Here is a 15,813-nt window from a genome sequence, read left to right as displayed (position 1 = left end):
CGCCCTTGCCACCGTACTGAAACTACTCTTCTAAAAGTAGTTAATGACATTCTCTCTGCGTTGGATAGCGGAAAGATTACAGTCCTCACCCTCCTTGATTTGACTGCAGCATTTGACACAATAGACCATGATATATTACTTCACCGTCTCCAGCATGTATTTGGCATTACTTTTACCGCCTTACTGCGGTTCAAGTCCTACTTGGTCAGCATGACACAAATTGTATCTGCATATGGAATACACTCCAGCCCAGTTGATCTATGTTGTGGTGATCCACAGGGGTCTGTTCTTGGACCTGTTATATTCATTCTATACACTGAGTCGCTCTCAAGTGTTATATATCATCATCCAGTGTCTCATCAATTGTACGCTGATGACACCCAAATATACAAGTCTAGCCACCCAACTGAAGTTGATGCAACCATCTAAGGTGTAGAGAGGTGCATGTCTGATGTGAAATCATGGATGACATGTAAGAAGCGACAGATGAATGATGATAAAACTGAGGCCATTCTGATCACAACACTAAGACTTTCTCATTCACATCCTTTACCTCAAGAAATAAATATCAGCAACACCAACATTAAATTCACACAATCAGTACGAAACCTAGATGTTACTCTAGACAGTACTCTCACATTGCACCAACATGTCATGAACATATGCAAGGCTGCATATCTTGTTCTGACCCGCATCAGCTCTATTCGCAAATATCTTTTAGTTGATGACACTAAATCACTTGGGTGTTCATTAGTACTTTCAAGACTGAACTATTGTAACTCAGTTCTGTTTGGTTCATCTAAATATTTGCTCCAGAAAGTTCAAAACACAGCTGCTCGGATTATACTTAGAGTACCACGGTTAGAGCACACCTCCCCGCGGCTCTTTACCCTACACTGGCTATCCATTCGATCCAGAATCAAACACAAAATGTGTTCTCTGTGCTACGTTTCACTGTCGGGCTCTAGTCTAACGTACCTATCCGACCTGACGCATGTGTACACCCCTGCAAGATACTGACGCTCCTCTTTTGACAATCGTATACTCATTATTCCCACTATGAAAAGAAAGTCATATGGACAGCGTTCTTTTACATACCAGGGCCCAGCAACGTTGAATGAATTGCCCACTGAATTTAGACATAAAGACACAGTGATCCCATTCAAGAGTGCTCTCAAAACTCACTTATTTCGACTGCAAGAACAAACATTAAGATCTAATAATGTTTCCTACCTTAAATATACTTAGCATGTTTTTTAATATTTTGTAATTTCATGGTGTTTGTTTTGGTAATCATATCATCTTATAGGTGGTGTCTAATGTTGTAAAGCGCTTAGAGATTCTAAAGATTAGGTGCTATACAAAGTCCTTATTATTATTATTATTATTATTATTATTATTATTATACCTTAGTTAGCAGAGAAGACTCTTGCGCTTAATCAACGACTTCTATATTTTAACCATTATTTTCAGAAATCACACGATTTTGTTCTAACTGTTCATTCCTGCTTAATTTTGTTTTCTTAATTTTAAAATAGGTGGAACCAATACTCACACCAGGCAAAGAGATGCACGTGCACCATATTCTGGTATATCGATGCAGAGGAATAGATCCCATGTTCGACAAGATCAGTTACATTTGCTATGATGAAATCCCCAAGGGATTAGTTCCGTGCTTTGACGTCATTATCGCCTGGGCAATTGGAGGAAACGTAAATCTATTCTTGCTCTTCTCCTCATCATATACTTAAGTCACACTTTCACAATTGTTTCCACCACCACTAATAATATTAACACTACTACTCAATATACACTATTCTTTTAATTCGATGCACCAACCTTTCATGGTCTTCTTTTATGTTCTTGTTCACTAAATTTGAATTAGTACTTAATTGTATCGGACACCCTCACCCTCGTATCGCTGGATCAAGTAATGTAATCCTCTTTCATATTAATCATGTGGAAGTCCTACGTTTACTTATAGACATACTACTACCTGAGCCTATCATTATTTAGTTATTGCTCATTTATTAATGCATGTATGGATTTCTTTTATTATTTGCAAGATCGTGATACGCTATGTTTTTTTAACATTTTATTCATAAAAAGACAGATGCTACGTACTTGTAATACATAAATCTTGTTACAATATTTCAACCAGACCACGCTGAGCATATTTGCAAATAATTATGTTCGTCGCTTTAAACTGAAATGAAAGAAGTTAGGAAAAGAGAAAGAACTTGGAGAAAAATGTAAAAGAACTATTGTAAGCATGCGTATTTTACAGATACACATGTGGCGCAATGAGAATTTCAACAAAAGAGATATATGTGTGTAGAAAGATGGGCACACCAACATAGCTATAAGCTAAATATCATTTGTAAAAATCTTAATTATGTTACCATTCGAAGAGATATGAGAATTGTCTCAGCATGTAACATTCCGAATCAGTTGTCTGAGATAATTCGGATTCTTTTGAGTGATGCGCTAGTGGGCAAAATTCTACATCATTTGTTTCAGCTGCAACAGGCTAAGATTTGGATATTTCGAAGTGTTATAAAGTAGCTAGAAAACATTGAGACAATCGCCATCTTCTTAACTGCCATTTTTTTTCTTTCTTCTAGAAGTTGGTACTTCATTGTATTAAATCATGTTTTCATGTATACGGGTACATCCTTTATTTTCTCTTATAACGGTTTACTCCACAATATAATTAAAAAGCCTTTGCAGATTTGATTATGGCAGAGTTGATTAATGCTCAATTTATTGTTATATGGCTTTATAGTTGCAAGCAAGCCTTGATATTCTATGAAATTAGTGCTAATAAGATATCTAATTTTAAAAGTATCAAGAAAATATCCTCATTCGTAAAGTTATTAACAAATCTAACGCATTTCTGAAAACATGTTTTATAATAAATATTTTTTCATTTATATCGTAACACAAGGATTAAATCATATTTGAACTTCTAAAATGTTCAGCTGTTACTATATTTGTTGATATAGTAAGCTCTAAATATGTTTCAAAAACATTTAGTTGAAAAGGAATGCGGTTCTTTGCACTGAAAAAAGAAAATTTGTTCCAAATGAAAAGAAATTGTCAATATTTGATACTGAGAATGTTAACAAACATTTCCATTTAGATTCATCATTATAACGGTTTTCTAGTATAATTTTGAGCGCATGACAAACATAAATATATGTCTCCCCTCATACTATTCTGTCCCAGAAATATTTCGTTTAATTTTGATGCTTGATCCATGACATAAAACGTGTAAAAGATTGTATTTACTTCACTAAAAACCGGTTGGGATAGATTTGGTAATGATAATAAAAGATGAATAATTCTAGAGAAAGTTAAACGTTGTATCACAGTTATCTTTCCAAATGGAGGCAAAACTATCTTATTCCAATTTAGCAGATTCTTAATTTCTAGAAGTTTTGATGAACCATTTAGAGTTGTAATGTGTACAATTTAGTTGAAAACTTAATACCTGAGATAAGAAGTTAGATCCAGTGAGCGACGGTTTATAGAATTTCTGTGTGCCAAATTTTCCAAATTCCAGTAGATTTAAGAAAAGTGAGCCTTGACTTCGCAACAATTCAAGTGTTTTGGCCGATAAATGAGCCCAATACTTGAGTCCATTGAGACCATAGCAAGTGCCTATCAATGCCATTACGCATACCGAGAAAAAGTTTGTAATTTAAGCCTTTGAACAGAATATGTTTGTATTGATTCTTTAGTTTATAATAGAACATCGCTCGATCGTCATGTCCAGTATTACCGTAGTTACATGCAAAACGAATAATATACTGACATCGTGGTTTTTGACAGATCTGAGTGAATATTGAACACCATTCGAAATAAAATAAGGAAAATGAGTGCAATAATAAACGGTATGCAAACATGAATCCTTCAGTTTAGATGCAACCCGAGGCGTCAAATAAAGAGAATGAACAAGAGAATGGGAAAGATAGAACGGTCTTCATAGGGGCAAATTTATATTCAAACGAAAAATTCATGGACAAAACGTGGTCTAAAGAATATCTGATTAAAAATTGGATCAAAATACAATAAAGAGCATTTACGTCTAAAATATGTTAAAGAGGAATTTAAAGAGTAGATCTGGAAAGAATGAAGCAGATTAGAAAGGAAGTTGAGAAATTAAGGGATTCCTGTTCGACGGATAAGATGAAAATGATAAATGCAGAAAAGATTGAAAGCATTGGAGAAAACAACTGAAAGAAAACTGGAGAAAATATAGGAGTTATTACATAGCAATAAGGTGCTAACAAATAAGTCGGATGATGTAGAGCAATACGCCAGAGTTAACAATCTTGGGACGTACGGAGTAGAGGGTCGAAACAAGGAAAATACTCTTAAAGAATGCGGAGAGAAAGTATTCAACTTATTCTGAAATAACTTGGTTGTATCTGCTTCGAGTGAAAATAGAGACATCATTCATAGTATTCCTAGATTTCATGCAGATTCAGACAGAGCCATTCATTACAAATTCTTCAGAAGATATGTGAAGATTGAGGTACTGAATAAACGGAAGAATCTGAAAGGTTCACCGTATTTTTTAACGATGACATTACCAAAATAATAAGTTCATTTAGATATGAATTATCCAATTAGCCTTTTGTTCATTAAGTCTGGGACTTCGACTGTAAAGTTTTTGCCAAATTTACCAACGGTAAAATAAACAGGCTTCGAGGAATTGTAAGTTACTAGTTTGCTTGTATATCTCTGTTTTCCTAACCAAATGTCGGTCTCTGTAATAACGTTATAGAGTATCCGCTCGAACATTATTTTATCTTGTTCTTCGTGCAAATGAAAGATGAAACGATTTTTTTTACCAGACCTTCTACTATCCAGACCATGTAGGTTTCTGTGTCGGAGCTCCAGATGATCCCGAATTCTACATAATGGCGAAACATTATGACAATGCGGCCCAAAATTCAGGTGATACGGATTCTCTTAGTTGAATAAAAATAACTAAAATTGATTTAATTGAATATTAGCTTGAGTATTAATTTTTTATGTAATTTATACGAATGACTAGGCGAAATAAAAAGTAATAATGCACATTATTTATTGATCTATGAAGTAAGTAATTTTACACATGCAATTTGATAGTCTCTGTTATCGTTCTTCATTAATGTTGATATATATTGTTTCCATTAGGCATGATTGACAACTCCGGAATAAGGATAACTCTGACCAACAACCTTCGTCCCTACGAGGCTGATATGATGGAAATTGGTCACGATGTGAAGTGGACGCATATCATTCCGCCATTTGAAAAGGCCTACCTTAGCCAATCGCATTGTGCGTCTCAGTGCATTGACCATGTAAGTCTAAATTTAGGACTTTGAATTAGGTTTATACAATTAAAATAGTCGACATATTTATTTACGTAAGAATGACAAAATGTTCTTCTGAAGAAATCAGAAGTTGGCACTCTGTACATTTACAGTTAGTACACACTCTCTCCTGAATTCTTAAATGGCAAACAGGACTGAGTATGCTGGTTTAGGAAACCACTTATTACCACGAGAACCGGTGAAATATCTCGTCCCACAAGGGTCCATTTCAGGACCTATCTATTGCCAATATCTGATATACATCTGTGCACTATTCTGGCAACACTGCATCCTTTATTACGTATCATTTTCAGACCGATGTTCTACCTCTTCATAAGTGATATACGCAACAATAAAATGTACATATGACTGTCAAATAGTAATGTATGACCCTGGAGGTGAACACAGTTCCTGCGCTCAGACTTATGGTAGATGGCTTTGAACCTGCCTCTATATACACGCTAATCACATTTATCTTTAATTGGCTGAAGATATTGCAATTATGAACATTATTGCAAGTTATGTTTCTGATAAACATTATTAAACTTGAGCATAATGACCATATGTAGTATATATCACATCGTGGATGCACCATTTTGGGGAACAGCACTACCACTCAGACTGATAAGATTATCAAGTTGCAAGAAGCAAAATACAAACTGCCAAAATACTTCTCAGTACTAATATTGTCAGACCTTCTGAAATGTAAATGGTACTTCAACGCAATATAATTAGTTGTTTTGTTTTGCTTATGTTGGTTATTGTATTAGATGTTTCGTTTACTTATCGATTGCTGTCCAAAATTGCAGGGGAAAAATTAAGAGATGTTTATCAGCATTACAGAAAATTATTTGATAATAATATCTTATTAATTGTGGGATAAGTTGTATTCGTTTCTCACTCTCAGCACATGCATGACTTTTTCGACATTATATAGATTCTCCGTCTTAGATGCGAATAGATGGGTGAGTAATGGAAAAGTGCTGAACCTTAAATTTACATGGATCCATTAATTACTGTTGTCGAACTCCTGCATCTTCTGGTTCATTTTTTCTTTAGCTGGATGTCTCTGTACTTCAGAATATTTCAAACTGGATTTAATATTGATTGCGAGAAATAAAATGAAAAAGACACTGTTACCTTTCTGTTTACACCCTGTGTTTTTTTGTTGCGAGAAATGCGTTGTAATTGAGAAAATTCACGAATTTTGTTCTCTAAAATATCATTGGTAAACTTGGTTCCTCAGGAAATTAAGGAAATGTATTACTCATTGAATGTGAAGGTAATCATGGAAAGTGGGTAAACTTCCAATTAAGTCAGAGTTTTGGAATAAACTAGAACACCGTATCTGTACAAGTTGAACCATCACATGCTTCTTGTATTAGCATGATTTATTAATTTTTTCAGACTCTTGGAAACATGACGGAAATCAAGGTATTCGGAATTTTTCAGCACGCACATCTTCTCGGCAGAACTGTCAAAACAAGGCACTTCCGAAATGGCAGCTAGTTATCTCCCTTGGCAACAGATCCTCACTACGATTTTGATTTCCAAGAGTCACGTCTTCTTAGGGAAGAAATTGCAGTTAGACGTGTACGTGATATTTCTTCTTTGATCGATATTCGTTTTGGGATTATATTTTCCTTCAAGACTACTTTGTTTGTTATGAGAAATAGATATTATTGTCACGGAGTCTGTCCCAAAGATGTCTGCTTTACAACAATTACCCCAGAATTTGATTATTTAATGTCGTTTAGCTTGTAACCGTTTAATCAGAATACGAGACTGTTTCTTCTTTCTTAGATATAAGACACAGAGAGACATTATGATCACACAACGGATCATGCAGCAAACTATTGTCTTTAGTGCGTTAGTTCACCTGTTTGTAGCTATGCAATATGTCAGTGAGAGGCAAGTCTAACAGCTTAACCGTACGTGCACTAGTGTTTATCTGTTAGAGCTTTGGTTAACATAAGATAATCTATATACTTCAAAACTGTGTGGTCTTGACATCACATTCGGTCAGTCATTTTTAATTTTTGTAACATGTATCTTTATGCTGGCCAAATGGGTACCTATCTCTCTCTTTTTCTCACAGTGGTGAACCAACTGCCCAAGTGTGTGTTTGTGAAATGGATGATCATAATTCTCACCTTGATTAATCTTTTATTTTCTCTACCTTCTCACTCATTATCTCAAAGTCTTCTCCGGTTCAAACATGTGTTACTCTCTCAGAGGTCTTTCCTTCGAAGGTCAATGCAACTCTTGAAACTAGGAAAATGTGATAATAATAGTATCAAATAGACCCAAATCAAACATCGCAAATGTCAGAAACGCTACAGAAGCAGTTACAACCGTCATAAGCGAATTTGCAATATTCAAATTCATTGGGGACATCTTTTCTAAAGCAATATTTTCTTTACTTTTTCAGGGAGATAGTTTAATGGTTGAATGTATATATGACTCTAGCGAGAGAACTACAGCAACTCTGGTAAATAGAGTATGATTTATATATATATATATATATATATATATATATATATATATATATATATATATATATATATATATATATATATAGTTTTTCTTTTTCATTCCGTATTATGTTACATGTTTTTACAGGCTGGAAGTTATCATGTTTTACTGTCTCATGCTTCACGCAGGAACGTTTAATGGACATTTCCATAGTTGACAAAGCAGAATAAATGACAACGAAAGCTTTGTGTTCATAGTTGATATTTACACAAAATGTTTTGATGAAGAACAAGGTCTTTAATACAATCATCATCGAAATAACATGTTTTGTCCTATAATCGACATAAGGGTAATGGGGTTTCTCAAACATTGTGGAAAGTGCAAATGATAGCTAAAAGATGAAACCTTTGATGAAAAATACAAATATTTATTTTAATTTATGTTTTGAAAACTCTTCGTGTATTTATCGATTTTGTAGCAGAACAGAACACACAAATGAAACTAGTTCATGACGTTATATGAATGAGATTACTCTACCAATTTCCGGATTGGCTAGCTTTTATTTATATAACCTGAACAAGTTTTTATTCAAATAATTAAGCATAGTTTATCAAGTCCAACAATTTGCCGGCAACCATTTAAAGCATAACGAATTTCAGACCGACAAAGGTTTGCATCTATGACAGCGAGTAGAACAAAAAAACTGCAATATCACTGTCAACCTCTAATCTCAACAAACATCTTCCATATTCAAATCAGTCCCACTGAAATTGAGTAAATCAAATATAAATGTTATTTAGATATCCCTAAAAATGATTTGCATATCCACGTATGTTAGTCTGTGGCTCATCATGTATTAATAACATTCTTGCTAAGTGTAAAGCAGTGACAATCATTGATGAAAACAAATATCTAAATGTATATAACACAACCATAACCAGTTACGTACTTTGATCATGAGAAGTTATTATTTGTGATGAGTGTGGTATCAGAGTTTTAGTGCCTCGTGAGAGCCAGTGATATCTTATATACACTCGAGATGATACCAGATGCATTATACGAATCACGTATCACGGCAATAATATGATGTTTAACTTTGTAGGGTGGGCTATCGACCCGGGATGAAATGTGCCTGAGCTTTCTACTCTACTACCCCAAAGTTGCGCAGAAGAAATGCATTAGCAACCCAACCTACGACAGCATATCTAACGATCAGAGCCGTCTCTGGTCCCTGTTATCAGCCTACAACTGGACCACTCAACACAACCGAGACCAATTTAAACAGAAGCTCAAGGAGTCCAACATATTCCACTTTTGTCAAGGGGACACTATGGTACCAAAGGTATATTTTTTAGTTAATATTGTCCTGTTACAAAGTATCTACAGTTGTATTTGGAATGATTTTTGTGCTTTTGTCGGAATGAATAGATGTAAATTGACTAGTTGTGTTTCTACTAAATTGCATTGAATAATAATATAATGTCTGCAAATGGCCATACACAGTCATAAAAGAAAACACTGATTTTACATCGACATGACATCGATGCAGCTCAGTTTATGAAAAGATATTTTTGTTCCACAAAGTACAGATACTCTTTGAGAGAAGCCTAATATACATGAGACTATTTGATATATCATGTGTAGGTTACAATAGTTGTATTTTTACCTTGCGAAAAAAACAGGTAACATTGAAAACAAAACTGGAAGTTTCATTGATTGGGCATTTATCGGTTACAAAGCACTTCTGAGCGTGTACATTAGGCAGTTTATTAGGTATATATCAATTTCAAAGGTGGCGCTAATGTAGCGATGAGTGCCGTTAATATTACAATAATTATAATGTGCATGTTAGTCCCTGATACTAATACTACTAATTTTAAAGCATTTTTTAAATGTTTTTTATTTATTTACATTTTGAGATCGAGATTAATGTAGGTATCATGCTTGCTCTTATTGAAATGGCTCGGTGATTTGCAAGGACCTTGCGCATTTGCTCTCTATCTCTATCAATATTCATCTTCATACACCCTTTTAAGTGAATTCGAGTATTGTTTTGTGTGCTCATTTTGTCTTTCAGTAAGATGTTAAACATCACAAGATTGGTATAATAATGTCCTGTTTCGTTACAGGACGAAATAATGTATTTTATTTGTATTTTATTTTTAAAATCTTGCCATTCTAAATGTATCAAGCAGGGCCTAGACAAAATACATTATCCCCAAGGTATTAAGTGTAATTGTGTTTGTACGAGAATGACAAGAGAATGTATTGCATATGAACAAGTTGCCATCAACTAAAATACTTGTACAATCATTTAGAGCATAGGAATGTGTTGCTATTAACTAAAAGATTTGTGGTACAATTATTTAGAGCATATGAACGAATTGCCATCAACTGAAATACTTGTAGTACAATCATTTAGAGCAAATGAACGAGTTTCCGTCAACTAAAATACTTGTGGTACAATCACTTAGAACATATGTAATTCATTTTATGCATGGTTTCATACCGTACCTTATCTGGGATGAAATAAACAAAACAGAATTTGCAGAACTGAAAACGGGTACTAAATTCCATAAAATCAATAAATGTTAAGAAAACGAAAGATGATAAAAACAAAGAGTTTTATACTATTAAATCTGTAGATTTCTGTGAACAAACGAAATTATTTTTTGAAAATCAGATTCGTATAGCCGAATGATGAGACAAACAATCTCACCCTACTCGCAACATATAGATGGTAATCCTTATATCAATATTTTAGGAACATGTTTGACTATCTGGGTGTAGAAGAAATATAAGTAACTGAATCCAAAATATTTGTTGCAAAGTGTTAGATCAACGTAGGACCTTGCGTTATACATACATCTTCTATAATTAAATGCAAGTTATATGTGTGTGTGTGTGTGCAGATAATGAATGATACGACATTATGCTTTTTTCAGAGTGATAGTAAATAAAACGATTGCAAACTCAATTGAGATATGCTGCCTTTAAGCAGATGTTTGATGCGTATCATTTCTTCAAATAGCTTCGTTGTTAGCTTATATTGCATTTCCTTCTAAAAACATTTTAATATATGCAAATAATATGTCATTTGTGCAAATAACATTAAAAATAATTACTTATGTGTGGTTATTTTGATTCTTCCTTTTTTCGAAAAGTGTGTGTGAAGCAGTTGTCAACTTTTGTAGAGAAAAACTAATATTTATTGCACTAAATAACGTGGCGCGTGCTAATGTATAAACAAAGATGTTAATCATGCACTGTCTTCTTAACAGGTTTGAGGCCTTGCATAATAAACCATGCAACTATCCTGCTAGCGACACTTAGAATGGGTTGTCTACTGTTGTCACTGCTACCATTTTGCTGTTTTTTTAAAATAAAAATCGTGATAGTTGTGCGTAACGTTGATATTGAAAACAAATCATACCGGTTTCCTCATTATGGTTGTATACTATTGACAAATATTGTTACTATTCCTAAGAGCATCTACAAAATCTTTTCATGCCATCTTTTGTGATGTAATGCAGGATTAAATATGAAGCTGTAGTAGAACATATTTTCTTGTCTTGAATACATATTGTACATTCATTCCTTTTCTTTTCCATTTCAGACACTGACGTACACCTTCCATGAAAAACCACCAGCGCATGCCTACGTTCCACCAAAATCTTCAACGTGCCCTCAGTAATAGAGAATAGTTGAGATAGCCACATTGATCAAAATACCTGTCTATTCATTTTAGTTATAGTTACAAGATCTAAGGAAAACAAAGTATGTCATCTAATAGTATGGGTATCTACATACTTCTTAAAATGTTATAGACATGCAGGATTTATATGCCACTGCACATTATGCAATAGAGTACCAAACCTTTGCAGCATAATATATATATATATATATATATATATATATATATATATATATATATATATATATATATATATATATATATATATATATATATATATATATATATATATATATATGAAATTCTTATGCATATCCAATTATCACATAACATCCAAACCTAGTAGAGACTCATGTTTAAAAGTTGATCCATTGAATTCCTTCTAATAAAAAAAATCCATTGACAGAAATCACGTGTCCCGGGTTTTGCTATTTTAAGACGTCGGCTGGAAATTCCAGTATAATGAAACTGATGATACGAGAAGATACTCTAAATTTCTGACATTTCGATACAGATTTATGTTGTTTGCAATCATGGAAAGAAATAGTTTTATGTATTTGTAATTTATTCATCTGTAGTACTCTAACTTTAGAGAGTTAAGAAAGTAACGGATGCCATTAAAGCACAATTTGTGCAGTAATGAGATGAAATAATGAATATGTCTGCTTGCGACGATGGTCATTTTCAAACCCTCGTCTCCCCGCTTGTCGATGGATTTTCCACACAGAAAAATGTGTATATGACCCCTTTCCTAGGGAGAAATAGTTCTCATAGAGTAACCTCCACGTGCTAGATTTGAACTCTTTCCGGTATGGTACGGACCCACGACCCCATCTTGCAGGTACGGCATTATCGGCAATTAATATCTTAATGATTCTACGTACCCGGCAGTATCGACTTACTTTCATCACGTCACACCTGAGAGCCGCTTCAAGGTTGGGACCCCCCCACTAATTTGACCCTTCTTATGAGCCATTGTACCCTTCCATGAATATTGGTACTAACTCTTCAGAAACTTTACTCTGGAGTTATTTTGTGCGCAGAGGGAGAAATACTCTGGAGTCTATTGTGGTTTGTGTAAAAGGTCACTCAAGGATTATTTCACCCTGTAACGTACATGCATTTCACTGTGTTTATATACTGTACATGTATTCGTTTACGCTGTCTCTTCTAGAAACACTTCTATGTAACTATACAATCAAAAGGTCATTGGAATGATTGTTCAAACAGTAGGAAAACAGTTTTGAGTGATTCCTCATGGTTTGAACGGGAATTAACCCTTGCAAAAACTATAATGTTGCACGCCTGCGCACACAAGTAAGCGATAAACAACATGTGATAGAAACAGAACAAACATCACAAATTCATAGCAATTGGTTTGTTTTAAAGGTCAATTATATCTGATGTAATGGAAATCTGACATTAACCTGCTCAAAGGCTTGGAAAACGAAAGCCATGCTAACTCCAGACCCTGCATAGGAACATAATAATTTTTCGCAGCAGTAATTATACTGAGATATGATTACTACTAAATAACAAACTGTGGGCTGGTGCAGCGTTTGAGACATGTCTCAAAACGCTAGAATACATATGCCAGCATGAACAAATATACTTGTATTACCTAGCATCAGGCGATTATTATGACGACTGATAAATGACTTTCAAGGGAAAAGTTGAGTTGGTTTGGAACAGGTAGGTGTAATAGACTTTAGAATGGATGTTCTTCTTGGTAGAATTGCAGAGCTACTTTTAATCCTCACCCTACCCCCAGGGAAAAATACTATTTAGTAGCATCTTTTAACATTGGAAAGTCACTTTAGAGGAACTTCAGTCGTGTAGGTCTAGTCTATATAAATTTTTCTGCTGTATATATGTGTGGAATCGGCTCAGGGAAATCTACCCTTCGAGATCTGAGTAGAATTGATGTCCAACAGTTTCATAATTTGTTCAATGTGCAATAAAGGGCAATGTTCTGATAATAAAAATAAATAATATTAATAACGAGAAGAAGAAGAAGAGGGAAAAAACGAAGAAGAATTAAAAGCAATTGTTATCGTAAATATCTTCAACAGTATTACCAATGAGGTAAATTTCAATACAAAAGTATTTGCTAGTTTGGTATGTTCATTAAAAGCTTACATATTCTGTATTCTTGTTTGCCTTTACTACATCTAATACATGGATTATCAACATTATCCTGATGGCACTAGAAATAACAATGAATCTTTTTCTTATTATTAACACTATTATTCCGTTATAGACACGCATATGCATATACATATATATATATATATATATATATATATATATATATATATATATATATATATATATATATATATATATATATATATATATAGATAGATAGATAGATAGATAGATAGATAGATACGTACAATGGAAGTATTAATGCTGCAAAAATATAAAAATAATGATCGCGATAATTAGTTTGAATTATCCTATATTTTCAAGCATCACTGAGAATAATATTATTTGAAGATCCGCGTGTTTAATTTCAGTACAATAAATGACATAAGAATCTATTGTGTCATAAAAGTCGTCAGTATCCTCTCAGATACTTTTTAAGACTTCATCATCATCTTATACAGTGTAAAAAGATTGGACAGATACCAAAATAAGAATGCTTTATAAATATTTGCAACATTGTAATTCATTCACCATGCTTAAATACCAATAGATTTCAAGTAAATAAAATATTGACATAACTGTGCAAGTCATTTAGTCTTTTATGTGCCTTATATCTTTGGAATTTTCACTAGAAGCAGACGTAGCAGTTCATCTAACTTCCGTTAATTATTAAGGAACTGTGGTTATACTGAAATTTCCACCGGTACAAGTTAGTGCACTGAAGCAAAACATGTCAAGCGTTTGCTTTCATAAGTAACTCGTTGGATCATGTTCGAATGACAAGTAAATTCTTGGACTGAAAACAGTTTATTTTATTTTTGGAAGGTTACTTCGTTAAGGACTGACATTGCAGTTACCTTTGTCTGAACTATTCCTGAGGTAACATATTATTGTTTTTTGAATAGTCTGCGGCAGAATGTTTATATAAAAAGTGCATCAGAAGCGGATGTTTGCTTTTCAACAGGTTGCACTGGGGATTAGTTACTTTCTTTATGTTTGTTCTATCCTTCTAAGGTTACATCATCCGCACATAATGTTGAGTATTTAAATTCCAATTGCAAGACACCCTGTATGGCTAGATTTGTCGTCATGATTGAATGTTTTTCATTTTCAGTTTTTTTTTGTAGTTTTAAAATCAGTCTGCAGAAGAATTTAATGTTATGTTTAGATTTAGTTTGAGAGGAATCATTTATTTAGGTTATTTGTTACAATCACAAAATGCTCATACAACGGTCTCGACATAGGCATCATTAAGAGAAAGCAGTTGTGGACATAGCCATTGTGATACATTCGAGACTGCTGCCACTTAAGGTCAAGTAAGCGTATGGAAACATCAGCACATTCTTGACATGAAATTCGTTGAGAACACTCTAATCATTATTACGCGTGATAAAACTCTTAGTTGATTTGGGATTTATATCATAATACCCTAATCGCCTCCTAAACTGTATTTGTATAACTTAGAAAATTAAATCTTTAGTTAAGTTTGACAAAACGTTGATGATTTTGCTTCTTTTTCTTATTTAGTTTAAGACCACGGAGTCGTAAGAGACGAACCAAAGAACATTAAAGAATGCCGTTTGTGTGATTAATAAAGTCTCCAAGAAATGTGCTTAAGTTTGTATTTGGATGCATATCAATGAAATAATGCTGCAATCACGTGTTGAGTACTGAGCAAAAAACCAGTCTCGAGATGTGGATGATTGAATACCGTGCGTGCATGCAAAGGGGTAGTGTCTAGAATATCGGCATCCTAGCAGTTTGTATATAATTTCAGTATTCTTTCCTTACATATTTGGGGATCTTTAATTTTTATTGTGTATTTTGGAGACCTCATTGACATTGGTATTGTATTCAGATATGTTTCATTCTCATTGTATGTTCAATATGTATGATTTACACGCGTATTTAAATCTGAGAAACATTAGGGGTATTTTGCGCCTGACAAGATTTTGTATAAAAATCTAAAAGCTGCATCAGCTGCTAGTGTCGACATCACCTCATAATGAACATAAACTACAGCTCTACCGACATCGTTAATATCAAGGTCCTCCCCAAACAAGAAACAAACAAAACAATTTTTCATGAGAAAGAATTCAGTTTCTCCTTTCCTCGCTTTCCATTCGTTGA

General features: G+C 33.8%; 1 protein-coding gene across 1 annotated transcript in view; it reads left to right on the top strand.

Moving 5' to 3' along the window:
• Window positions 1–11,715, top strand: part of LOC149771722 (DBH-like monooxygenase protein 1) — a 35,706-nt gene extending 23,991 nt beyond the window's left edge. The window contains exons 5-11 of the mRNA XM_089948179.1: window positions 1,539–1,712; window positions 4,863–4,965; window positions 5,188–5,354; window positions 6,774–6,959; window positions 7,798–7,857; window positions 8,944–9,183; window positions 11,458–11,715. Of these exons, the coding sequence (XP_089804305.1) occupies window positions 1,539–1,712; window positions 4,863–4,965; window positions 5,188–5,354; window positions 6,774–6,875 (546 nt within the window). The 3' untranslated portion in view covers window positions 6,876–6,959; window positions 7,798–7,857; window positions 8,944–9,183; window positions 11,458–11,715. The remainder of the gene's footprint in view (window positions 1–1,538; window positions 1,713–4,862; window positions 4,966–5,187; window positions 5,355–6,773; window positions 6,960–7,797; window positions 7,858–8,943; window positions 9,184–11,457) is intronic.
• The last annotated feature ends 4,098 nt before the right edge of the window (window positions 11,716–15,813 follow it).

The sequence above is a fragment of the Sinohyriopsis cumingii genome, unplaced genomic scaffold (genome assembly GCF_028554795.1).
Source record: "Sinohyriopsis cumingii isolate HCF-2022 unplaced genomic scaffold, ASM2855479v2 utg001707l, whole genome shotgun sequence".
In the NCBI taxonomy this organism is placed as follows: Eukaryota; Metazoa; Mollusca; class Bivalvia; order Unionida; family Unionidae; genus Sinohyriopsis; species Sinohyriopsis cumingii.
This window is presented reverse-complemented; position numbering and strand designations above follow the sequence as displayed.